This window comes from Anabrus simplex, chromosome 12, assembly GCF_040414725.1.
Source record: "Anabrus simplex isolate iqAnaSimp1 chromosome 12, ASM4041472v1, whole genome shotgun sequence".
In the NCBI taxonomy this organism is placed as follows: Eukaryota; Metazoa; Arthropoda; class Insecta; order Orthoptera; family Tettigoniidae; genus Anabrus; species Anabrus simplex.
In genome coordinates this window covers 98,745,814-98,772,626 of record NC_090276.1, presented here as the reverse complement: position 1 = coordinate 98,772,626, position 26,813 = coordinate 98,745,814, and the positions used below count along the sequence as shown (strand labels likewise).

At 44.8% G+C, this 26,813-nt stretch overlaps 1 protein-coding gene across 1 annotated transcript; it reads left to right on the top strand.

Annotated features, from left to right (window-relative positions):
- Positions 1 to 274: 274 nt before the first annotated feature.
- On the top strand, positions 275 to 10,785 carry LOC136884082 (brachyurin). Its single transcript, XM_067156104.2, has 7 exons — positions 275 to 334; positions 1,384 to 1,465; positions 4,281 to 4,431; positions 5,221 to 5,396; positions 7,473 to 7,577; positions 7,968 to 8,116; positions 10,514 to 10,785. The coding sequence occupies exons 1-7, from the start codon at positions 284 to 286 to the stop codon at positions 10,685 to 10,687; spliced, it is 888 nt and encodes a 295-aa protein (XP_067012205.2). The 5' UTR covers positions 275 to 283; the 3' UTR covers positions 10,688 to 10,785.
- The last annotated feature ends 16,028 nt before the right edge of the window (positions 10,786 to 26,813 follow it).

The window sequence follows — 26,813 nt, the reverse complement described above, 5'->3', positions numbered from 1 at the left end:
TTGTAGAGTACAGCTAAATGTTCCGTGTTTCTCCAGACGCCTTCCGGAGACTCCCGTAAATTGGCAGGAAGCATACTCCACAAACAAGTACCTTTGAAAACGTGCCCTAGTGAGCAATTACCCGATCCTTGGTGTTAGAAGAGTTCAACTCAGATTGAGACAAAGAGATTGAGCTAATGACCTGTGGGGAATACCGTGTTAGTACCATAAGCCGGACTGTAATCTCTTGATAAGGTTCACAGGTATATAACGGTGTAGCTGACTGCTAGCAGCATCGTTCGACATGTCAGCACAGGTGACATCACTCCTCCTCCTGGCAGCTCTCGTGGTCCTGGTAAGTCCTGCTCTTCCCTTCATTGGCTCTCATTAATTCGTCAAATAAGAAAATAACTGAATAATCATTGCTAATCAAAATATTCTGGATAGCTCAAAGACACATGAGAGATGTACAGTTGAAGCCAGCGTTAATATGATGATTCATTGAATTTTCTTATAGTATACAAACATCTTCTCGTATTTGTTATAATGTTATACAGAAACTATTCAAAATTTGCAACGACATATATAGGCAAAATAATATTGCCATTTTGACAGGGCTCAGAAAGGACTGGAAATGATAGAGATAGGGAGCAACCATTAAGCTGGGTGGTGGTGATTATTGTTTTAACAACGGGCCAACCATCCTCTATACAACACTAATCAGAGAGAAAATATGGAAGGGATCCGACACTTCACAAATGAAGATGTCCGCCAAAGGAAGACAACGGGCACGAAGGGCATGAAACTGAAAGACTCCGCACGCCTCGACTGCTCTAATACTGTTGGGCTCAGAAAGGAACAAAATTTGATCAAGGGTGGTCGGATAGTGAGGAGCCTGGCACAAGTAAGTCGAAGCAATGCAAGGACTCAGCTAAAGGCCCCGTGGTCGCCAGCGCACTCTCCCATGTTGAGCGGCCCTGGATTACCCTTTAGTCGCCTCATACGACAGGCAGGGGATACCCGCCTCCACCCACGGGAGGTCCTGGGTACACTTGACACTATTTATTGAACGTACTATTCTTACTAACTTTCACGATAAGAATTCTGACTCATAAAGTAATATCTTGCATGAAAATTGCTCCTAACGTTTAAGAGAATTTTAAATTTTAATTGTAAATTGTAGCTATGTTTTGCCCTACAAAGTGAGGATAGTCTTGATACAAATAATTTCTTAGTCGTAAATTTGCAGGTTTTACGTTCAGGTGCGCATTGTCCAGAGCTAAGAAAAATGTTCAGGAATGTGTGTGTACGTGAACTTGAGTGTTTTCTTAATCTTAACTATAAATGTGTATGTTAAAACAAGTTGCATATGCAATGGGTTGTTCATGTCCATGTTATGTGCAGGTGGCGGGGATCGACCTGAAGACTGCCAGACCGAGGCTGCAGACAGTGAGGCCTGTCCGAGGAAACATCAAGTTACCGTATGGTGAGCTGCTGTTTCATGTAGTCGATGTTAACAAAGCCGGTGGAAAATGCTCCTCGATTACTTAGAAATACAGTATTTCAGCACGAACAGTGAAATACTCATGCAGTAGCAAACTTAGAGCTAATGAATGAGCACTTGCATCAGAAAAGCATACAAATTCTTAGTGAAAGGAAACAGCAAGTAACAGTCATATCAGGTGTGCACTGACATTGTCAGGGAGGTCAGATTCCCTCACACTTGTTTTCCCACTTTTTTCTTAAATACTTTAAAAATAAATTGGAAATTTATCCGTAATTGGTAAATTATTCCAATCCCTAACTCCTCTTCATGTAAATGAATATTTGCCCCAATTTGTTCTCTTGAACTTCAACTTCAACTTTTTTTTTTTTTACTATTTGCTTTATGTCGCACCGACACTGACAGGTCTTATGGCCACGATGGGACAGGAAAGGCCTAGGAATGGGAAGGAAGTGACAGCCCCAGCATTTGCCTGGTGTGAAAATGGGAAACGTCGAAAAACCATCTTCAGGGCTGCTGACAGTGAGGATCGAACCCACTATCTCCTCAATGTGAGCTCAGAGCTACCCGCCCCTAACCGCACGGCCAACTCGCCCGGTAAATTTAACTTCATATTGTAGTCTTTCCTACTTTCAAAAACACCACTCGAACTTACTAGTTCACTAATGTCATTCCACTGATAGCTCGGAACATACTGCGTACTCGAGCGCCTCGTCTTCTTACTCAGACTTGGCAACATTTTAGTAAAACCTAGGTAGTTTTGGTGTCGGAAATTAGAAAGGTAGCTTTCTGCACAGAACTATCGAATAGTGCCTCAATGAATGTTTGTAACAGTGAGCCTACCCAATATAAGAACAATGCTATTCACTCCAAGATAATTTTCGTACGCTGCAGAATGCAAAATAAACGTAATAACTTCCTTCAAGAATAAATTACTTGGAAATATCAAGTTCATAAAAGAAACCGCGCTGAGTCATGTTCGTGAAATTCTATTGTAAATAATTCCCAGAATAAATAACACAAGAAAAAGACAACAGTAGACTTAAAATGCGAAACTACAAAAGTTCACATCTCGTTCACCCACAACTTGATTTATACCTTTTACGAAATACAAACTCCTGAGTTAGGAGCTAGAGGAAGTACAACTAGGCAACCATCCTCTATATAACACTATTCAGAGAGAAATAATGGAAGGGATCCGACACTTCGAAAAAATTAAGGTAACGGCCAAAGAAAGTCAAGGGCCACGAGGGGCGTGAAAATGAAAGACTCTCTAGCCCTCGCCAACCTAATAGCGTCGGGGTCGGAAAAGAACAAGAGTTGACCAAGTGAGGTCAGATAGGATAGATGAAAGTGAGGAGCCTGGCACAAGTAAGTGGAAGCAATGCCAGGACTCAGCTGAGGACCCCGTGGTCACCAATCCACGCTCCAAAATTCAGAGCCCTGGGGCCCCTTTTAGTCGCCTCCTACGACAGGCAGTTGATACCGTGGTTGTTACTCTACCGCCCCCACCCACAGGCGGAGCCACCCTTCCGGAGCTGTAATGTAGAGCTAAGTCGTCTACATACAGCGAAGGAACAACTGCGGGCCCAGCAGCGGCAACTATGCCGTTGATGGCGATTGCGAACAGCGTGTCACTCAGTACCGATCCCTGAGGTACTCCATTTTTCTGAACGTAATATTGAGAAAATGCATTCCTTACTCGGAATCGAAAGAGACGGAGGGACATGAAGTTTTCAATAAACGGTGGCAAATTTCCACGAAATACCAACTGGTGTAGTGTGGAGAGAATCCCATATCGCCAGGTAGTGTCGTAAGCTTTCTCCAGGTCAAAGCCCGACTCGTTGTCTGAACGGTCAGCGTACTGCCCTTCGATTCAGAGGGTCCCGGGTTTGATTCCCGGCCGGGTCGGGGATTTTAACTTTAATTGGTTAATTCCAATGGCACGGGGGCTGGGTGTATGTGTTGTCTTCATCATCATTTCATCCTCATCACGACGCGCAGGTAGCCTAAGGGCGTCAAATAGAAAGACCTGCACCTGGCGAGCCGAACCCGGTGGTGGTGGTGATTATTGTTTTAAGAGGAAGTACAACTAGGCAACCATCCTCTATTTAACACTAATCAGAGAGAAGAAATGGAAGGGGTCCGACACTTCGAAAAATGAAGATATCGGCCAAAGGAAGACAAGGGCCACGAAGGGCGTGAAAATGAAAGACTCCCTAGGCCTCGCAAACCTAATAGCGTCGGGGTCGGAAAAGAACAAGAGTTGGCCAAGAGAGGTCGGATAGGACAGATGAAAGTGAGGAGCCTGGCACAAGTAAGTGGAAGCAATGCCAGGACTCAGCTGAGGGCCCCGTGGTCGCCATACCACGCTCCAAAGTTCAGAGCCCCTGGGGTCCCTTTAAGTCGCCTCTTACGACAGGCAGGGGATACCGTGGGTGTTATTCTACCGCCCCCACCCACAGGGGGAGCTAATGTGAGACAATGCATTGTTTCGCATCAGCTCCACTACGAGCGCTAATGTGAGTCAATACAGAGTTTCACTAAACACTTTTAACTACATTCGGTGTGGAGATTTAAAAAACCGCCGGAGGGTATTGAACAACAAGAATTAAGCACATAAGTTAATTTGGCTAGGATCTGAATAAGAAATAAAACGAGTAAAGGAACAAGCGAAGGGCGGAAATTATTTTCGAAGTTTATTTTTTTACTTTGATAGCGTATGTGAGACTCACAATTTGAAACTTTTTGGGGCCCTTTAGCCCTTCAACTTTGGGCACTACTCTGTCTGTTTTAGACTCGAGGATCGTGGGTGGTGCGCCGGCTTCTCGAGGCCAGTTGCCCTACCAGGTGGCGATCTACATGACGATGGCAGCGGGGACTTTCTTCTGCGGCGGGTCTCTCATCTCCAGGAGCTACGTACTGACGGCGGCGCACTGCACCAGGGAGTGAGTATCTTACAACCTTTATTACATCGCCAAACTTCGCTTTGGCTCCTCCTCCTCATTGACACCGGGTGATCATTGTTTCAAGACGAGGTACAAGTTGGCAACCATTCTTCTCTATATAACACTAATAAGAGAAAAAATGGAAGGGATCTGACACCTCGAAAAATGAAGGTATCGGCCAAAGGAAGAGAAGGGCCCCGACTAATCTAATAGCGTTGGACCCCCTGTGGGCGGGGGCGATAGAATAACACCCACGGTATCCCCTGCCTGTCGTAAGAGGTGACTGAAAGGGGCCTCAGGGGCTCCGAACTTTGGAGCGTGGGTTGGCGACCATGGGGCCCTCAGCTGACTCCTGGCATTTCTTCCACTTACTTGTGCCAGGCTCCTCACATTCACCTACCCTATCCGACCTCCCTTGGTCAACTCTTGTTCTTTTCCGACCCCGACGCTATTATTTTTGCGAGGGCTACGGAGTCTTTCATTTTACGCCCTTCGTGGCCCTTGTCTTCGTTTGGCCGATACCTTCATTTTTCGAAGTGTCGGATCCCTTCCATTTTTCCTTCTGATTAGTGTTATATAGAGGATGGTTGCCTAGTTGTACTTCCTCTTGAAACAATAATCACCACCACCACCACCATCTTACGACAGGCAGGGGTACTGTGGGTGTTCTTCATCTGCCCCCACCCACAGGGGAAAACGTGTAAAAGACACCCAGACGAAGTTTGCATCCCTTGCCACCAGAGATCGAGTTGAGAACTATTTTAATAGGTTTTACGAATTCTGTTGTAGTGCGACTGCGTTCGAGGTGATCCTCGGTGCTGTGAACCCGCAGAACACCTCTGATCCAGACAGGGTGTCCGTCAAGGTGGACGGCAGTGCAGCCATCGAACATCCCGACTACAACATCAACAACAAACTCAACGACATAGCGCTTCTCCGACTGCCGCAGGCCGTCAAGCTTACAGGTACCAATCTCCCGATAATAACATGGCGTATGGCTTTTATTGCCGGGAGTGTCCGAGAACATGTTCGGCTCGCCAAGTGCAGGTCTTTTAATTTGACCCCCGTAAGTGACCTGCGCGTCATGATGAGGATGAAATGATGATGAAGACGGCACATACACCCAGTCCCCGTGCCAGCGGAATTAACCATTGATGGTTAAAATTCCCGACCCTGCCGGGAATCGAACCCGGGACTCCTGTGGCCAAAGGCCAGCACACTAACCATTTAGCCATGCAGCCGGACATCCAGGATCGGCAAGGGGGCTAGTATGTGGTTGAACAGCTCACCTCCACTGGGAGTCTGCTGCACCAGGTGGTGGTGATTATTGTTTTAAGAGGAAGTACAACTAGGCAACCATCCTCTATATATAACACTAATCAGAGGGAAAAATGGAAGGGGTCCGACACTTCGAAAAATGAAGATATCGGCCAAAGGAAGACAAGGGCCACGAAGGGCGTGAAGATGAAAGACTCCCTAGCCCTGGCAAACCGAATAGCGTCGGGGTCGGAAAAGAACAAGTGTTGACCAAGAGAGGTCGGATAGGATAGATGAAAGTGAGGAGTCTGGCACAAGTAAGTGGAAGCAATGCCAGGACTCAACTGAGGGCCCCGTGGTCGCCAAGCCACGCTCCAAAGTTCAGAGCGCCTGAGGCCCCTTTTAGTCGCCTCTTACGACAGGCAGGGGATACCGTGGGTGTTATTCTACCGCCCCCACCCACAGGGAGACTAGCCCTCGTAAACCAAATAGTGTCGGGGTCGGAAAAGAACAAGTGTTGACCAAGGGAGGTCGGATAGGATAGATGAGATTGAGGAACCCGGCACAAATAAGTGGAAGCGATGACAAGGCTCAGCTAAGTTCACCGTGGAAGCCAACGCACTTTTCGCTGCTGAGAGCCTCTGGTTTCCCCTTTAGTCGCCTCTTAAGGCGGGCAGAGAATATGAAGATACAATGACGTCTTTTAATCTAAGTATGTCGAGTGCTCAGCTCGAACCCTGGTTTGGACCTTAACATCTCCGGCATCCGTTAGGCGCCCCAGGTATCATTAAACAGGGGTACTAGAGAAATGAGGAATGAAGGAGTTCCTTTCCTCACCGAGCCAGAAGTTGTTATTACATATTTGGCTGGCAAGCCGACTGAAATGCCCTCACCAACCAACCCTCTGAGCAACATTTTCACTCCATTCATAGCAGGGACTGGCTGCATAAGGAACGGCATTACTATCATCGCTCATACCTTCAGTCACTTTCATGTTGTCAAAGCCAAGGATCAGACTCAATCAGGTCAGGTGGTGGTGGTGATTATTTTTTTGAGAGGAAGTACAACTGGGCAAACATCCTCTATGTAACACTAATCAGAGAGAAAAAGTGAAGGGGTCCGACACTGCGAAAAATGAAGGTATCGGCCAAAGGAAGACAAGGGCCACGAAGGGCGTGAAAATGAAAGACTCTCTAGCCCTCGTAAACCTAATGGCGTCGGGGTCGGAAAAGAACAAGAGATGACCAAGGAAGGTCGGATAGGACAGATGAAAGTGAGGAGCCTGGCACAATAAGTGGAAGCAATGCCAGGACTCAGCTGAGGGTTCCGTCGTCGCCAACCGACGCTCCCAACTTAATTGCCCCTGGAGCTATACGACAGGCAGGGGATACCATTCAGCTTGGCTGAACGGGAGCGTAGCTCAGGACATTCTAATTAACAGAGTGAAATTAGCAAGAACGATTTCTCGTATAAAGAGGTGGGAAAATGGCAGGAGGGTACTTGGAACGAGGAGCTAAAGGATGAACCAGAAAGTATCAACCGGCTTCGGTGATGTCATGTGAGGTGAATGGAGAGAGAGACAGGCATACTTGTTAGATCCTTTTTTAACAAGTGCTGTTTGGGAATAGAGATTTGTGCGGACACTTACACGCTTGCAGACTAAAGAGTCTATAATGAAGTTGTATGTACTGCTTTATTATTATTATTATTATTATTATTATTATTATTATTATTATTATTATTATTATTATTATTACATATTTGTGCATTCTCTGTGATTTTAGATGCGATCCAGACCATTCGGCTGCCGTCCAGAACGCAAGCGCAGAACAATCACACTTTTGAGAATGCTACAGTGACCATCAGTGGTTGGGGAAAAGTCACTGATGGTTAGTATTTAGTCACGAATGTTATTTCTCCTTGACATAGATCTCTATATGGGAGGGTTGCTATGTCGAGAAACGTGCTCAAGTGGCTTCCACTCCGAGGATTATTCTACACTTCCTGAAACTTGAGTGTAAGCTGCTCTAAATTTGGATGCTGCGATACAGCGTATTTTATGATAAGATATCTGAAGGACTTGTACTGTGACCTGTTTTCGTGTAGTTTAATGTATTAACAACAATGCAGTGTTAGATAAGAATGCTGTGATTTGTGTTCTCATAACATGCCGTTTATTCATGAGTACAAATAACACGGATTTATGTTCTTAAGTCAATGCAGAGCAACTCAAAAATAAGTATTGCGCCCTGTATTAATATGTTCTAATTTTGTTCCAGACAACCCGTACATCAGCTCTGTGCTGAACCACGCTGAAGCTCCTGTGATAGGCAACCCACTGTGCACGCTGTACTTCCTCACCGCTCTGTACGGCATCTCGCACACTCAGGTGTGCACTGGTGGGAGTCGAGGAACCAACACGTGCTCGGTATAGTATCTAGAGCTTTCTTCTCCTTAATAATACTAGGAACGTGTGGGCTAGAAGAGAAAACCAATGGATGAAATGTACGAAACATTAGAACGAAATAGAACTCAAAGGAGCTTGATTTGCGATCAGAAGAGCCTGGATTATTAGGCAGTAACATGGAGTAGCTTGCACAACGGTTATGCTATGAATTTTGCAAAACATTAGAACTTGTGTTCAGGCAGAATGGATAGACGACACAACCAAATTAGTTGGCAGTCTAATGTGGACCAGAGACAACACGGAGAAATATGCGAGATCTCAGGAACAGAATAGAGAAGCGCCTTATTCAGGAGACAAGAGAAGAGGTGCAGAATTTGTCGAAGCAATAGGAGATGAACCAAAACTCGTTGTGTAAAGTGAAGCTCTGCAGATAGAAGGAGATAAAATAGGACATCTTCCTCACATAAATCATGATGAAAATTTCCACCACTAAAAATAGTCACGAGTCATTTAAAAATTCGTGATTAAATTGTGCGGTTTTACCTTCTTTTCAGAACACGTATGGCATGACTATTTTTAAACAGTGTTGCCTTTTCCATCCCGAAAGGTATTATTCTTATTTCGTAAGGACCTCTCTACAACCGCCATCTGGAGTGATAGTCCTGTGTATAAAAGCGCTCCTGCTCAGCGAGACACTCGTGCAGTTCAAATATCAATAAATCAACGACAATGGTTACACGATGCTGGAACACCTTAGATTATCGTTTGGCAAATTGTGAAAACTTGAAAAGGCCTACACCATAATAATTTGTTTCATGGAACTTTTGAAATCCTGCTCTTGCTCACGCTGCGCCCAGTTTTGAAGTGGAATCAGAAAAGGAGAGACGTGATTTTTAATTTGACAAATAATTAGATAACTTCTTCATGTTTTTGAACAAGTTTCATAGTCGACCACACGTCACCAACTGTCATTGTCTAGAGTACCGAGCTAGGGTAGTCTGTCACTGGATGTTTGTTATTTTCGAAGCACGATCTCACTGTTTATCTTCCAGCACGATAGATGTTGCTATAAAGATATTTTTCTTTAAAAAATACCTAAAATGACCAACAGTTGGTTTAATCTCCTAATCAGCACCAACAAAATAATTAATAATTGATTTACTTTACTTGTTCGCTCGCCTCTAGTTCGTACATCCACGGTATCCCCTGCCTGTCCTAGGAGGCGACTAAAAGGGTCCCCAGGGGTGACCATGGTACGCTTCACTGAGTCCTGGCATTCCTTCCACTTACTTGCGCCAGACTCCTCCCTTCTTCCTCTACCCAGATGGTATGAGGTCGCAGCCTCGGCCCTTATCTTTTCTTCCCCGATACTTCCATTCTTCAAAGTGTCGGATCTCTCCTCTCTCTTTGGGGGGACGGTAGCCCTTCCTCCTAAGTCCGGAATCACCACCAGCATCACCACTGGTCTCTAATTGAGTAGGCCACAAGGAAAAAGAAACAGTTTTATTGCGGAAGTGGAGTCTCCTCCAATAGAGCTGTGGCTGCTCCTCTCTGTACAGGATTCTTTGGAAAGTTTATCTTCCATGCAATCTTGGTTTATTTTCGGTAGGTATAAACTCTTTGAATTGGAGGATGGAGGTTCGTTGCCGAGATGGGTCAGTTTCATTGTACTATGACGTTACAAATGTACATCATTTCTATCCTCACGAAGTTTCAAACACAGTTTGTGCCGCAACGACGACGACTTCCTTGTTTAAATCTGGTTGAACAGTCGCCATCACATTTATATTGATCATCTTCTGTACCGGTGGTGGTGATGGTGATTATTGTTTTAAGAGGAACTGCAACTAGGCAACCATCCTCTATATAACACTAATCAGAGAGAAAAGCGGAAGGGGTCCGACACTTCGAACAATGAAGATATCGGCGAAAGGAAGACAAGGGTCACGAAGAGCGTGAAAATGAAAGACTCCCTAGCTCTCGCAAACCTAATAGCGTCGGGGTCAGAAAAGAACAAGAGTTGATCCAGGGAGGTCGGATAGGATAGATGAAAGTGAGGAGCCTGGCACAAGTAAGAGAAAGCAATGCCAGGACTCAGTTAAGCGCCACGTGGTCGCCGACCCACGCTCCAAAGTTCAGAGCCCCTGAGGCCCGTTTTAGGCGCCTCTTACGACAGGCAGGGGATACCGTGGGTGTTATTCTACCGCCCCCACCCACAGGGGTTTCTTGTGTACCGAGCTTATTTTCACCGCACGCGGCCAGCACCATATCTCAAAGGCTTCTATTTTCTAAAAGTATGTTTTGTTGGTAGCCTATGTGTCAGTACAGCCATTCCACTCTTGATATCTGTTTCTCTGTGAATTCTATTATTTTAAAATATTTTATCTATAAACGAGTGAACGAGGTGTGTTCTTGCAGGGCGACAGTGGTGGCCCGGTTGTTGTGCTCGAGGAGGACGGGGTGCCCACAGAGATCGGCCTGGTGTCCATAGGCTTCAACAAGTGTGAGAGGGGATGGCCTTCGGCTCACACCAGACTCACATCGTTCCTGGACTTCATCGAGAACAACTCTGACGTGAAGATCAGGAGCTGACCTGCACATTTAACTTATGTTTAGTGCCTTTCTATGTCGTGTTTATTTAAAGACGTGTAACTTAATTAACGTTTAATAAAAGAAGCGCTTCTTCAGAAGTTGAAGAGTAATTTTGCTGTTGTGTCAGAACCTGATGCGGAACGAAACCTGAATATGACACTGCTGTGTGGAACTAACTAGGCTACTTATTGATAGTCTCACAGAGAGTACTTTTATAATATTGAACATTTATGAAATGATCCATGAAGCACTTAAATGTCACCTCGTTTGATATGTGCCCGCATGTCGACCGCGGTTCGTGTCACGGACCCCACAGTCAACACCAGCTGTACCATGGTCACTTCCTTGTCGCTGCGAAGTAAAGAAAACAAACAAAAAACGTGAAATTATTTTCTCAGACTGAAACCAATTGGTGGTGGTGATTATTGTTTTAAGAGGAAGTACAACTAGGCAACCATCCTCTATATAACACTAATCAGAGAGAAAAGCGGAAGGGGTCCGACACTTCGAACAATGAAGATATCGGCGAAAGAAAGACAAGGGCCACGAAGAGCGTGAAAATGAAATACTCCCTAGTCCTCGACACTTAATACCGTCGGGGCGGAAAGAACAAGAGTTGACCAAGAGAGGTCGGATAGGATAGATGAAAGTGAGGAGCCTGGCATAAGTAAGTGGAAGCAATGCCAGGACTCGGCTGAGGGCCCCGTGGTCGCCAAAGTTCAGAGCCCCTGGGGCAAACAAATGGGGAAACAAACAAACAGACAGACAAACCAAACGAACACACGTTCAGTACATACAGCTTAACAAAGACAAGTTTGTTGTGACTGGTAGGAACCACGGACGTAACTTTTGTTGATGACTGTCTCATTGGAAACTCATTCTACAATACATGACTTACATGTTAGGCAAGAAACCACCCACCCTCGTCATCCTGCGAGATTAAAATAGCGTCACTCGTAACGTTAGAAGCAACGCCCGCCATCTACCGGCACAGCAACGAAACGCGATTAGTGATATCAGCACAAAGGTCGCAGTGCGGTTTTACGTGGAAACTCATATGAAATATCAGCCGTGGACATGGACTATTTGTTACTATGTGCAGCTCAATAGCGGGAAGGTCTCTTAAGGAGACATCTTCATTCTCCAGACATCACTCTCTGTAGTTCACGATGAGGAATCCCGGTAATTTCCTGACGAATTTTATGTTTCAGTTTTGTGAGGTGTGCGGGTTCTTCTTGTACACGGCGTTTCTTAACTTGCCCCAGAAAACATATTCGCAGGTGGATACATCAGAGAGCCGAGGGTGATCGCTTTAACAGTAACTACAACCTTCATTAACACTAGTCAAAGGGAACAATGGAAGTGGCCAACACTTCGAAAAGTGAGGAATGACTCCCTAGCCCTCGCAACCTAATACCGTGGGGGTCAGAAAGAAACAAGAGGTCGGATAGGATAGATGAAAGTGAGGAGCCTGGGGCAAGTAACTGGAAGCAGTGCCAGGACTCAGCTAAGGGCCCCGTGTGGGCCAACCTACCCTCCAAAGTACAGAGCTCCTTACTACAAGCAGGGATACCGCCCCCCACGAACAGCGAGAAGGCGTAGTGAGACTTGTTAGTGCACGTGGATCTGCAGAGTGGTGGACATGTGCGGAGCCAACATTCAAAAGAGACTTTGTCACTCAAATACAACTTTAGGGAATGATAAAAAGACAGGTCTTTCTCAAAGTAACATCTTATTGCTTACTTTATGCATTTAAGTACATACATATAGGTTATACAAATGTAACATGACACTCTACCCCTGCCTATGTGAGTCCCGGTGTGCAGCATCTGGAAAGGTCCCTTGCCAGGGTTACGGTGAAGACCTCAACGGCAGCTATGGTGGAGAAGATAGCCTTCGGTATAGCATAGATGGCAGAAGAGGCAACCTAATTGTCCAGGGCTAAATGGACATCTCCTGTTGGAGGGCAGCAGCTCCAACAGTACCATGTAGTAGCACTTCATTAGGGGTACTACACTGGATGTGAGAAGCGCAGTTGTAACAGCTTCCACGGTTCTCACACTGCGGCACAGAAAGGAAACGGAAGTCCTACTGAGCTATCTTTCCAAATCTTTCAATATGATTATGGTTACAGATACTAAAGAAACGGCCCTCAGTCCGGGGCACCCCTTAAGTGGGGAGAGGGTGCTAAGAATCCCCCCGAGGTCAAGTTTTGATAAGTTTCAAATTTATAACAAAAGAATAAGAATCGCCCCATTGAATTTGCGAAGTCTATATATGGATGGGAAACTTGCACACGTTGAATCAAAAATGCAACGCTTGGAAATCAAGATTTTGGGCCTTAGTGAAGTTCGATGGCCTGAGTCAGGAACACAGCAAACTAATCATGGAGTTCTGTATTACTCTGGTGATAACGATCCTCAACATCAATATGGAGTGGCTGTGCTCCTCTCGGCTGATCTGGTGAAGTCTGTCATCGATTTCATTCCCTTTCGAGAGCGTGTCATGTTTCTTAAACTACAAACTTCCCATCGTCCCATGAATATTATCCAGGCCTATGCTCCAACCGGCGATAAGGATGACGAATTAGTCGAAGAATTCTATTCCATTCTAGAGGAGGCAATGTCCCTTACAAATAAAGGGGATGTAACTCTTGTCCTTGTTGATTTCAACGCTAAGATAAGTCCCTGTGCGGAGGATGAAATTGTTGGACATTATGGCCTTGGTGAGATAAATGCCGGAGGAGATCGTCTAGTTCAGTTTTGTTCAGAACAACAGCTCTCTGTTATTAGTACCTTTTTCAAGCTACATCCCCGGCGCTTGTATACATGGAGGTCTCCTGCAGATTGTGAAGGTCATATTGTAAGGAATCAGATAGACTTCATTCTCATCAAAAGTCATCTGAAAAGATACGGATGTTAACAGCGACCACAATCCTGTCGTCATGGACTTAAAACTTCATTATTTAGTCAAGAACATGCGCACTGACAGATCTAAGCGCATCGATACAAAGAGCCTTGACAACCCTGTATTTCGAGCTCAAACAACCTTGAAGCTCGAAGAACGTATGAATACAATAAACAACTTGGAAACAGAGGATACTGAATCAGCATGGACTGCACTAAAGAACATACTCACTGATACTCAAAAGAATGATATAGGACATTCGAACGTGTAAAGCTATACTGAGGGATGCCAATGACACCATTTTGGTAGGAGTCGAAGAGAAGTTGAAGTGTTGGAAAGAATATGTTGAGAAACTGTTTAGCGATGTAAGGCCAGACAAACCACCTTTTATTAGCGAAGGCAGCGAAACAAGTCCAAATATAACCCAAGAGGAAGTACTGCATGCAATCAAACTCCAGAAGAATGGAAAAGCTGCAGGTCCGGACAAGATTCATGCACAAACTCTCAAACTCATTGCTGAAGGCCATGGCAGAGGACTAGAGCTGCTAACTACATTATTCAACGCAATATATAAATCTGGTAGAATTCCATCTGACTGGCTAAGATCTACTTTTGTCACCATACCTGGTGGTGGTGGTGGTGATTATTGTTTTAAGAGGAAGTACAACTAGGCAACCATCCTCTATATAACACTAATCAGAGGGAAAAATGGAAGGGGTCCGACACTTCGAAAAATGAAGATATCGGCCAAAGGAAGACAAGGGCCACGAAGGGCGTGAAAATGAAAGACTCCCTAGCCCTCGCAAACCTAATAGCGTCGGGGTCGGAAAAGAACAAGAGTTGACCAAGGTAGGTCGGATAGGATAGATGAAAGTGAGGAGTCTGGCACAAGTAAGTGGAAGCAATGCCAGGACTCAGCTGAGGGCCCCGTGGTCGCCAACCCACGCTCCAAGGTTTAGAGCCCCTGAGGCCCCTTTTAGTCGCCTCTTACGACAGGCAGGGAATACCGTGGGTGTTATTCTACCGCCCCCACCCACAGGGGGATCACCATACCTAAAAAAGCTAGTGCATCACATTGTGATGATTATCGTATGATCAGCCTAAGGTATTTTTGCGTATCATCCACACTCGAACCTATCTCAAATGCGAACACCAAGTTGGACACACTCAGTTTGGCTTTAGAAATGGACTGGGAACTCGTGAGGCCCTTTTTTCCTTGAATGTTTTGATCCAGAGATGCCTAGATATGAATGTAGATGTGCACGCTAGTTCCATCGACTACCGAAAAGCTTTCGATTGCGTATCTCATGAAAAACTTGTTGAGATTTTAAAATCTACTGGTGTAGATGTTGGTGATCTTCGTATCATTTCCCATCTGTACTGGAATCAAACGGCAGAGGTCAAAATAGAAGGAACTACTATTGAGGACATAGCTATACGAAGAGGTGTCCCCCAGGGATGTGTCCTGTCCCCACTCCTTTTCAACTACTCTGAAGCTGTGTTCAGAGAGGCTATGGAAGATGTTAATCTAGGTATCAAGATCAATGGCTTTGTCATTAATAACATCCGATTTGCTGATGACACGATTGAGTTAGCCAGCAACCCTAGTGATCTTCAAATCATTATATGCAACATCGTGAGGACCAGTGAAACCTACGGTTTATCCTTGAATATTAACAAGACCAAGCTGATTGTATTCTCAAAAACACCAAAACAGGCCTCCCTTTACATCAACAACAACATCGTCCAACAAGTATTTTCTATCAAATATTTTGGAACTCTAGTTTAACAGCATTGTGATTCAAAATGGGAAATCTTATCCAGGATTGGACAAGCACAAAATATGTTCAGTACCACGAGGACCTTATTCACCAGCCGAGAAATCAACCTCCAGCTCAAGAGGTGGTGGTGGTGGTGATTATTGTTTTAAGAGGAAGTACAACTAGGCAACCATCCTCTATATAACACTAATCAGAGGGAAAAAAATGGAAGGGGTCCGATACTTCGAAAAATGAAGATATCGAGCAAAATAAGAGAAGGGCCACGAAGGGCGTGAAAATGAAAGACTCCCTAGCCCTCGCAAACCTAATAGGGTCGGGGTCGGAAAAGAACAAGAGTTGACCAAGAGAGGTCGGATAGGATAGATGAAGGTGAGGAGCCTAGCACAAGTAACTGGAAGCAATGCCAGGACTCAGCTTAGGGCCTCGTGGACGCCAACCCACGCTCCAAAGTTCAGAGCCCCTGAGGCCCCTTTTAGTCGCCTCTTACGACAGGCAGGGGATACCGTGGGTGTTATTCTACCACCCCCACCCACAGGGGGACTCCAGCTCAAGAGTTCGAATGTTACGGTGTTATGTCTTTCCTGTCCTGTACGGTTTCGAAGGGTGGACGCTTAGCCCTTTATTGGAGAAGCGTATTGAATCTTTTGAAATGTACTTATACAGAAGAATACTCCGAATATCTTGGGTAGGAAAGAAGACAAATGAAGTCCTCAACATCTTGAACAAGAAGAAAGAGCTTCTCATAACCATCAAGGAGCGTAAGCTCAGCTACCTCGGACACATCATGAGAGGTGAACGATACGAACTTCTCCGACTGATCATTCAAGGGAAGATAGATGGGAAACGATCTGTGGGAAGACGGAGAAATTCCTGGCTGAAAGACTTGCGGCGGTGGTATAGACATACATCGATAGAAAATTTCCGTGCTGCCGTTTCGCGTATAATCATAATCAATTGCATCGCCAACCTTCCAAGGGAGACGGCGTCATAAGAAGAAGAAGAAGATAAAAGTGGTGGTGGTGGTGATTATTGTTTTAAGAGGAAGTACAACTAGGCAACCATTCTCTATATAACACTAATCAGAGGGAAAAAGGGAAGGGATCCGACACTTCGAAAAATGAAGATATCGGTCAAAGAGTGGTGGTGGTGATTATTGTTTTAAGAGGAAGTACAACTAGGCAACCTTCCTCTATATAACAATAATCAGAGGGAAAAAGGGAAGGGATCCGACACTTCGAAAAATGAAGATATCGGTCAAAGAAAGACAAGGGCCACGAAGGGCGTGAAAATGAAAGACTCCCTAGCCCTCGCAAACCTAATAGCGTCGGGGTCGGAAAAGAACAAGAGTTGACCAAGAGAGGTCGGATAGGATAGATGAAGGTAAGGGGCCTGGCACAAGTAAGTGGAAGCAATGCCAGGACTCAGCTTAGGGCCTCGTGGACGCCAACCCACGCTCCAAAGTTCAGAGCCCCTGAGGCCCCTCTTAGTCGCCTCTTACGACAGGCAGGGGATACCGTGGGTGTTATTCTACCGCCCCCACCCACAGGGGGAACAAGGAATGAGGACAACCTTCTTCAGCACCTTTTATCACCGTTGATGGCTCTGAGGGTGGAGTTCTAAGTCAACCCATTCCGGAAGTTCGTTTTGTTGATGCAGAACGCTAACGAAAATTCGTTGTACAAGGAATGTTTCGAAATGCAAAAGACCTGGATGTCAAGTCAAGTTCTTCCTGCATGATCATTTCAAGTAACAGAAATGTATTCATGAACTGTATAGGAAGTACGAAACAGGTGTTCGTTCACAAAAAGTACATTCTTTACAAGCAAATGCAAATAATTTCTCACTCAACCTGTAGACACTGTAGTTGTACCCCCACGTCCTTGTCTTGTATTCCGAAATCTGTACGAACGTTTGATAGCACGGTCGGCGTAACAGGTTATATAAACTGATTTCTTCTAGGATTTTGTCGTGACGGCGTAGATATCTTTGTTATCGTAGCCAGTGGCTGCGTGATTTGCATCACGACCTGTAAGCTTGCATTCCGGAGATAGTGGGTTCGAAGCCCACTGTCAGCAGTCCTGAAAGTGGCTTGCGATTTTCACACCAGGCAAATGCTGGGGCTGTACTTTTATAAAGGCCACGGTCACTTCCTTCCCACTACTAGCCCATCTCGCCAGCACAACAACTATCTGTGTCGGTTTGACGTAAAGAAATATTTTAGCCGATACGGTGAAGCTGTACAGTGATCAGAAATTATATTTTCTGTAATATTTGTTATGAAATATTTTTCGACAGGACCATAATAACGTAGGCAATAACTACCATTTTACCTACCGCGACTTCGATTTTCATTAAATTCTGTTCGGTTATTTTCTCGTTACTCTAGACTAAGCCTAACTTCATAGAACTGGACGGGTCACGAATGGCGTCACTAGGCCTCGGAAACCTAAATCCATTGGGGTTGGCAAAGAGCAACAGTTGACCAACGAAGGTCGGAGGTGAAGTGAGGAGACATCCAGTCAAATATCCTAGACAGTGTACCTGGACAACGTTGCTGCTATTCAGCCTCTTGGGGTCCATTCCGTTCAACAAAAACGGAATGTCTCCTAAATGATTATTATTGCGCGAATATCTCCCAATTCCTTGTTGGTGGTGCGCCTGATCCCAGAGCAGGCTGCATAATATTTCGGTACTCCGTACTTGTAGAAGCTACTAATGCTACTGATACATGCAATGTATTCTTCTTGTTTATGTCAACAGCTAAATCACCTTTGCTCCGTAGAAGTGATCATTTCCTCTGCCCAGTCCTAGACCAACGATCAGTCCGAAGGGGACAACAGACTGTGCAATGTGTTGTATTTATTCATCAAATGCCGGGTTCAGAGGAGCGGTGAAAAAGAAGAAGCTCATGTGCGTGGAAAGAGCTGGACGAGGACATCAACTTGGTTTACATTCATCAATATAACAGTCAAGTTGCTCCGTCCGAACGACAAGCAATCCTGTGTCTTCGGTACTAACACATGGCGTTAGTGGATCTAGAATACGTATTTGACAGGCTTTTTTGGCCAAAGTTGGTCCGCGTTCTGGAAGTGATCAAAACGAAATAACCGAACTGTAAGGATGCGAATAATAAAAAAACTACTGAGAAACGTTGCCCTCCTTTCATACAGAGACATGTCACAGTTGGACGAGATGGAATGCGAATTATATTATTATTTTGTCTGAGTCCAGCTTCTTGTCGAATGGTCAGTGAACTGGCGTACGGCCGGGACCGGGTTTCAAGCTCGGGTGATGGTGGTGATCATTGTCTTAAGAGGAAATAGCACTAGGCAACCACCCTCTATATAACAATAATAAGAGAGAGAAAATGAAAGGGATCCGACACTTCGAAGAATGAAGATATCGGCCAGAGAAAGACAAGGGCCACGAAAGGCGTGAAAATAAAAGACTCCCTAGGCATCGAGTGCCCTTATACCGTCGAAGCCAAGAAAGAACAAGAGTTATCCAAGGGAGGTCGGATAGAAATTTGCCTCTTACGACAGGTAGGTGGTCAAGAAGAAAGCAATGCATTAGCTAAATAAGTTCCTCATAACGATATAAACATAAATAAAGTAATAAGGAAATGGGAAGGCGGCGTGGCGCGCTGTGGTCAGACGGCGCTCGCAGTAAATATTTCATGGTGAGTAACACCACGCTATCGATCTCACCTGCTGCCTCAAGACTACCTGCCCTGCTTCCAAGGCTTCTGTTAACGCTGCCATATCGCTCTTCAGGCCACGCTCTCACTTCCGTTCCTCTAATTACAGTTCTTCTATTGTGCCCATTGAGCTCCTTGCACTGTCCGTCATTAGCATAAACAGTAAACTTCTGTAACTGGTGGTGGTGATTATTGTTTCAAGAGGAAGTACAACTAGGCAAGCATCCTCTATATAACACTAATCAGAGAGAAAAAGTCGAAGGGATCCGACACTTCGAGAAGAAGGTATCGGCCAAAGAAAGACAAGGGCGACGAATGGCGTGAAAATAAAAGACTCCGTAGGCCTCGAGTGCTCTAATAGCTACGGGGTCGGGAAAGAACAAGAGTTGACCAAGGGAGGTCGGATAGGATAGATGAAGGTGAGGAGCCTGGCACAAGTAAGTGGAAGCAATGCCGGGACTCAGCTAACGGCCTCGTGCTTGGCAACCCACGCTCCAAAGTTCAGAGCCTCTGGGGCCCCTTTTAGTCGCCTCGTACGACAGGCAGAGGTTAGAGTGGGCCATATCCCATCGGTCTCGCTGTCACCATGATGTACAATGTCTGTTCTGAACTATGAAGAATTCGGGGTTTACATCTAATTCCAATGTGAAGTCAACACTAGCCAGAAAAGTCATGCAGGAGAAATCCGTTCAACCAGGATTATTTTCTAGAGTTAGAAGCTGAAGGGAACCGTGGAAATCAGAGTCGTGGCTTTGAAATACACCATAACGCCAGATGAACCAGTAGCGCATTGCATCGGCTCAACAAGCGCCAGTTTCTGGCAGGTGCAATACGAGCTGGCACTTCAAAGAAGTGTACAGCGGCAAACAGTTATTTTGGAACTGTTCTGGACTAGGAACTGCCGTTAAATCAACAGTGCGCCGGAACATCCTGCACTCAGCTGGTTTGATTGGTCTGGGTGTTCGAGAACCGTACATGTTCCGCTGATTGTTGCGACTCCGGGCGATCGTGAATGCTAGTTTTGCTACACTGGTTTCGAAGTTCATAGAAACTAGTCATGAATGCACTGGAGTATCAAGGAAAGGGGAAGGGAACCAACGAAATATGAAATTGTAACAGGCACGCATTTTGACAGTCAGCAAATCCGCCGTAAGTAAGCAAGACACTGATTTTTAATCTGTGTTCGTATGAATTCTCCCTACGTGAAAGCACGTGCACCGAGTTGTGTTAGCGCGATTTACGGATGTTTGTGTTGTGCTAGGAATACATACTGGTACCCGCGTTCTTTAGCCACTTAATCTACAACTGTTAGGTTCCTGTCTGTCGCAACGAATTTATGATTAAATAAAATGTATAAAATACCTGAAAAATAAAACATTTAACAACAGACCAAACCTGAAAATTAATATAATTTAATTAAGGAATTTATTTCTCAGGTTTCATTAAAACCCAATTTGTTACGATAAAACCATGTTTTAGCGTTTTCTAGAGACATTAAAAGCAAAGCATTAAACTGTCAGGTGGTGGTGGTGATTATTGTTTTAAGAGGAAGTACAACTAGGCAACCATCCTCTATATAACACTAATCAGGGGGAAAATATGGAAGGGGTCCGACACTTCGAAAAATGAAGATATCGGCCAAAGGAAGACAAGGGCCACGAAGGGCGTGAAAATGAAAGACTCCTTAGTCCTCGCAAGCCTAATAGCGTCGGGGTCGGAAAAGAACAAGTGTTGACCAAGGGAGGTCGGATAGGACAGATGAAAGTGAGGAGCCTGGCACGAGTAAGTGGAAGCAATGCCAGGACTCAGCTGAGAGCCCCATGGTCGCCAACCCACGCTCCAAAGTTCAGAGCCCCTGAGGTGGTGGTGATTATTGTTTTAAGAGGAAGTACAACTAGGCAACCATCCTCTATTTAACACTAATCAGAGGGAAAATATAGAAGGGGCCCAACACTTCGAAAAATGAAGGTATCGGCCAAAGAAAGGCAAGGGCCACGAAGGGCGTGAAAATGAAAGACTCCCTAGCCCTCGCAAACCTAATAGCGTCGGGGTCGGAAAAGAACAAGAGTTGACTAAGGGAGGTCGGATAGGACAGATGAAAGTGAGGAGCCTGGCACAAGTAAGTGGAAGCAATGCCAGGACTCAGCTGAGGGCCCCGTGGTCGCCAACCCACGCTCCAAAGTTCAGAGTCCCTGGGGCCCCTTTTAGTCGCCTCTTAGACAGGCAGGGGATACCGTGGGTGTTATTCTACCGCCCCCTCCCACAGGGGAGCATTAAACTGTCAGTGAGCAAACAGGAGGTTCTCGCTGCTAAACCTCGACTCGTATTCGGAACATAGTATTTTTGTGGATCTGTTCCGGAAAGGAACAACTTCGCCCACCTCTACTATGAATTAAAGCCCACAGTTTTCGCCTTCATGTCACATTTTCTCTGTATCCTGTTAAACTATCGGAAACTATTTACGGTGCATTAATCGATCAATGTGGCATCTATTATAATTAAGTAGCAGAAGGAAAATCTTTCATCAGCGACAGTAAGACGGGGGAGGAGGACAATCACTTCATGTGTCTGCTTCCTTGAATATGAAGCGTTCTTTCTGTGTTCAGCACATATAAAGTGGTGGTGGTGATTATTGTTCTAAGACGAAGTTAACTTGGTAACATCTTCTATTTACACTGATCAGAAGGTGTCCGACACGACGATAAATGAAGATATCTGCCAAAAAGCACAAGTGGCCTACTACCACCGGGTTCGGAGATGACCGAGGGTCGTCGGATAGGGAAGAAGAAATTGACCAGCCTGACTCAAGTGTGACGAATGCCAGACTCAGCTAGGGTACACACGCTTGCAAGTTCACATGTGGCGGAGGTGGTGATTATTCTTTTAAGAGGACGTACATCTAGGCAACCATCGTCTATTAACACCAAAGAGAGAGAAATAAATGGAAAGGATCCGACACTACGAGAAATGAAGGTATCGGCCAAAGAAAGACAAGGGCCACGAAGGGCGTGAAAACGAAAGACTCCCTAGCCCTCGCAAACCTAATAGCGTCGGGGTCGGAAAAGAACAAGAGTTGACCAAGAGAGGTCGGATAGGATAGATGAAAGTGAGGAGCCTGGCACAAGTAAGTGGAAGCAATGCCAAGACTTGGCTAAGGGCCCCGTGGTCGCCAACCCACGCTCAAAAGTTCAGAACCCCTGCTGGTGGTGGTGATTATTGTTTAAAGAGGAAGTACAACTAGGCAACCATCCTCTATATAACACTAATCAGAGGGAAATATAGAAGGGATCCGACACTTCGAAAAATGAAGATATCGGTCAAAGAAAGACAAGGGCCACGAAAGGCGTGAAAATGAAAGACTCCCTAGCCCTCGCAAACCTAATAGCGTCGGGGTCGGAAAAGAACAAGAGTTGACCAAGGGAGGTCGGATAGGATAGATTAATGTGAGGAAACTGGCACAAGTAAGTGGAAGGAATGTCAGGACTCAGCTGAGGGCCCCGTGGTCCCCAACCCACGCTCCAAAGTTCAGAGCCCCTAGGGCCCCTTTTAGTCGCCTCTTACGACAGGCCGGGGATACCGTGGGTGTTATTCTACCGCCCCCACCCACAGGGGGAGGAATACTGTGGGTGGTATCATCACAGACGGAATGGGTTTTCTTTGAGGTGACAGGTGGTGGTGGTGATTATTGTTTTAAGAGGAAGTACAACTAGGCAACCATCCTCTATATAACACTAATCAGAGAGAAAAAATGGAAGGGATCAAATACTTCGAAAAATGAAGGTATCGGCCAAAGAAAGACACGGGCCACGAAGGGCGTGAAAACGAAAGACTCCCTAGCCCTCGCAAACCTAATAGCGTCGGGGTCGGAAAAGAACAAGAGTTGACCAAGAGACGTCGGATAGGGTAGATGAAAGTGAGGAGCCTGGCACAAGTAAGTGCAAGCAATGCCAGGACTCTGCTGAGGGCCCCGTGGTCACCAACCCAGGCTCCAAAGTTCAGAACCCTTGGGGCCCCATTTCGTCGCCTCTTACGACAGGCAGGGGATACCGTGGGTGTTATTCTACCGCACAGCGGATGGATCTGGGTAACATAAGCCACTGACAATGGCACCTCCTGGAATGAGAAAGAAAAAATCAGATCGAATTCGACATTATGAATATCACTGTGGAAGGCGACACAAGTCAGAGATGGACGTAGCCCGAACTCGTGCCCACAGATGGAGCCTGCGCGCCAGCATTGCGAATATCATTCAATGTCTTCGCAGAAAGGAACGTATTCTTCATTCGAAAAAAGAAAAAAAATACAGAAATCGTGGTCGTGGGTAGCCATGCACTGGCGCAGCAGTTGAACGAGCGCACTGTCACTACTGGAGCTTCCCGATACTACCCTGCTAAATATTGCAACTACAAGATGCAGCTATGAGTGCAACCGTACTTCTTTATTTCAAGCTTATCTCACATTCCGTGGCATGAGAACTCGAGCGAGCTCGGAACACTTCGATTGACTACGAGTCATTAATCATAAACTTCCACATAATAAACCTTCATTGAGAGAGATCCGGCAATGTCATTAACCAAGAAATAAATAATTAAGAATTTTAAGAAGTATTTAATAAATCTAAAATCCACAGGATGGAAATGTATGTAATTAGGCCTGAAGGTGCCAAGGCCACGCAATCCAAATGCGCACGAAATCATCTACACGAAATTAATTAATTACGCCCGTTACAGGCACGGGAACAATCAGCAAACAACACCATCATGGCTTGCAAATAAGGTGGAATTTTTGGGGTGAGTCTCAAAGAAATCGGTCCAGTGGTTATGAAGTTGAATGATTACACCACAATACATCACGACTAGGAACGCGTCCTTAGAAAAGCTATAAATATCCCTACTTCTGGACAGTAGCTACACTCACTTGGTCGTTGTTTGCGAGGGTGGACCTGCGTTGCGTTAATATCAAGTCGACGTCTTGAAATGTTTCTTCAAATAAACTTAAGACATTTATTAAGTTATTTGGCTCGATATACAGTGTTGGAATCCCTGAACTTATTAAATGAAAACCGCGTATTCATAGATAGCTTTCGTGAAATACTGTGTGTCTTTGTATTCAGGGAAGGGAACTGTAGACTAGCCAATACAGTTTAAAGTTTGGACATTAACTGAATTACTACGATATGAATCTATGTTAATTTTTTTGCCTGTGTTCAATGTATTAGTTGTTTTATTATCTTTATATCTTGCCCTATTTTACTATTTGGCTGATGATGACACTTGTAATGTGTCGACACCAGTCCCAATAAACAAGTTGTGACTTCTTTTTAGTTCAACTTACAACGGAGTATTGAAAGGTGGATCCTTCTAATATTGTACATCTTTTTGTTTAGCTAATACAGTATCAGTGACCCAACTGGCATAAGAGGGTGAGAGTGAGGGAAGCTCTCACGGAGAGTCGATGAACGGTGCACTTGTACATATTGTGTATTTATAGAAAAATTCATTTTTAAAATGTTTTTGTAGCCAGTAAAATGCAGAGTCTGTGTAATTATAAACATCATATATAAAAGACAAGAATGTTCTCTTCAACCATGAGTGGCTAATTTCTGATACGAGCTAGCTCGAATGGTCCTATATCTATAACGCAGTTACCAGGTCTGTTTAATTTGAACTTCATGTTCGGTAGTTAATAATTGTACATGCTTGTCCCATTAAATCACTATGTGTCGTGTGTAAACATTAAGTGTATTGCGATGTTGAGGCGAAGTGTCAGTGCGCGAAAATCTAAAAATGCGTTCTTTTTGAAAAATGTAATCGGTGTTTAAATACTGTAATGTGAAAATCAATGAAATAATGTTGAGGCCGGTAAAAGTTACATTACTGTTACTCACGGCTTCGCTCGCGAGGATTTCGTAATTTGATAAAAATTAGCCTACTTGTTCCTCGGTAAGACATTATCTGTAAATCCCTAAAGTATAAAAACTCACCGAAAAATTGCATTTCATTTAGCCCAGGATCTCTTTGTAAACCACGTTTGTGGCGTTGCCTGTTGGGGCGAAGATGACCAGGCTACTGGCAACACGGGGCATGTGTGAGAAGCAGTCCTCTTTTATGTCGGAAATTTTTTTTCTTTGTTTCTAAAGGAGATTCCAAATACCAAATTTCACATCTATAACATCTTAATTTTTGAGAAATAAGTATCCTCATAAAGATAATTCAACTCCTTCTTCACTTATTTTCGATCTCCAGCTTAAGTTGATTTTCCGGAAACAAAAGGTAATTGTTTATTTATTTTTAAAGGAGACTACAAATACCAATTTTCTCGTCCGTAACATGTCACGTTTATGAGATATAATGTAGATATACTTATTATAAAAACTGCCCCACTCCTTGCCTGAGTGGTGAGCGTAGAGGTGATCGGTTCACAGGGTTCCGGCTTCGATTCCAGGCTAGGTCGGGGTTTTTAATCGCGTGTGATTAATTCTTCTGGCTCGGGAACAGGTTGTTTGTGTTTGTCCCAATATTATCCTCTTCATATTCACTCAACACTCCACATTACCAACCACAACAGGAACACGCTATAGTTATTACATCCCTACACATACGGTTGCCGTCAGGAAGGGCATCCAGCCGTAAACAGTGTCAAATCCACATGTGCGACACAGTCGCACCCGCAACACCACAGGTGTGGGTAAAGCGGTAGAAGAAGTTACTCACCCGCTTTTTCATTCTTTTCACCCCTTAAGTGGATTTTCCAAAAGAGTGTGTTAATTTTAAAATGAGATTCCAAGTACCAATTTTAACGCCTGTAACATCTTCATTCTGAGACATATGTATCCTCATATAAAAAATAATTCAACTCCTTCCTCACTTCTTTTCAGGTGGTGGTGGTGATTATTGTTTTAAGAGGAAGTACAACTAGGCAACCATCCTCTATATAACACTAATCAGGGAAAAATGGAAGGGATTCGACACTTCGAAAAATGAAGGTATCGGCCAAAGGAAGACAAGGGCCACGAAGGGCGTGAAAATGAAATACTCCCTAGGCCTCCATACGTAATACCGTCGGGGTCTGAAAGGAACAAGAGTTGACCAAGGGAGGTCGGATAGGATAGATGAAAGTGAGGAGCCTGGCAGAAGTAAGTGGAAGCAATGCCAGGACTCAGCTAAGGGCCCCGTGGTCGCCAACCCAGGCTCCAAAGTTCAGAGCCCCTGGGGCCCCTTTTAGTCACCTCTTACGACAGGCAGGGATACCGTGGGTGTTATTCTACCGCCCCCACCCACAGGGGGTCATTTCTTTTCACCCCCGTCCCCTTAAGTAGATTTTCTTAAAACGAACAGTTGTGTTCTTTTATTTTTAAAGGGGTTTCCAAATAACAATTTTCATATCTGTAAGGTGGTGGTGGTGGTGATTTTTGTTTTAAGAGGAAGTACAACGAGGTAATCATCCTCTCTGAACAAATAAGTGGAAAATAAATTTAAAATATAAAACAAAATGATTTATTCAACAAAGGATTTTGGCAACGCAGTACAAATTAAAACAAAAAATAATTATAAAACTAGGCCGAAAGGATTACTAACGTATCAAAAGGGAACGTACGTTCCCTGAGTAACAGTACACTTGTAATTTACATACCTTTGATAAGTCCACTGTCGCACATAAAGCGGATGACGAGATCAGCAGTAGTCGCGTCATCGGCTAGTATGCGTTCGAGTGTTTCCTGCAGGCCGAGGCTCCGTCTTAG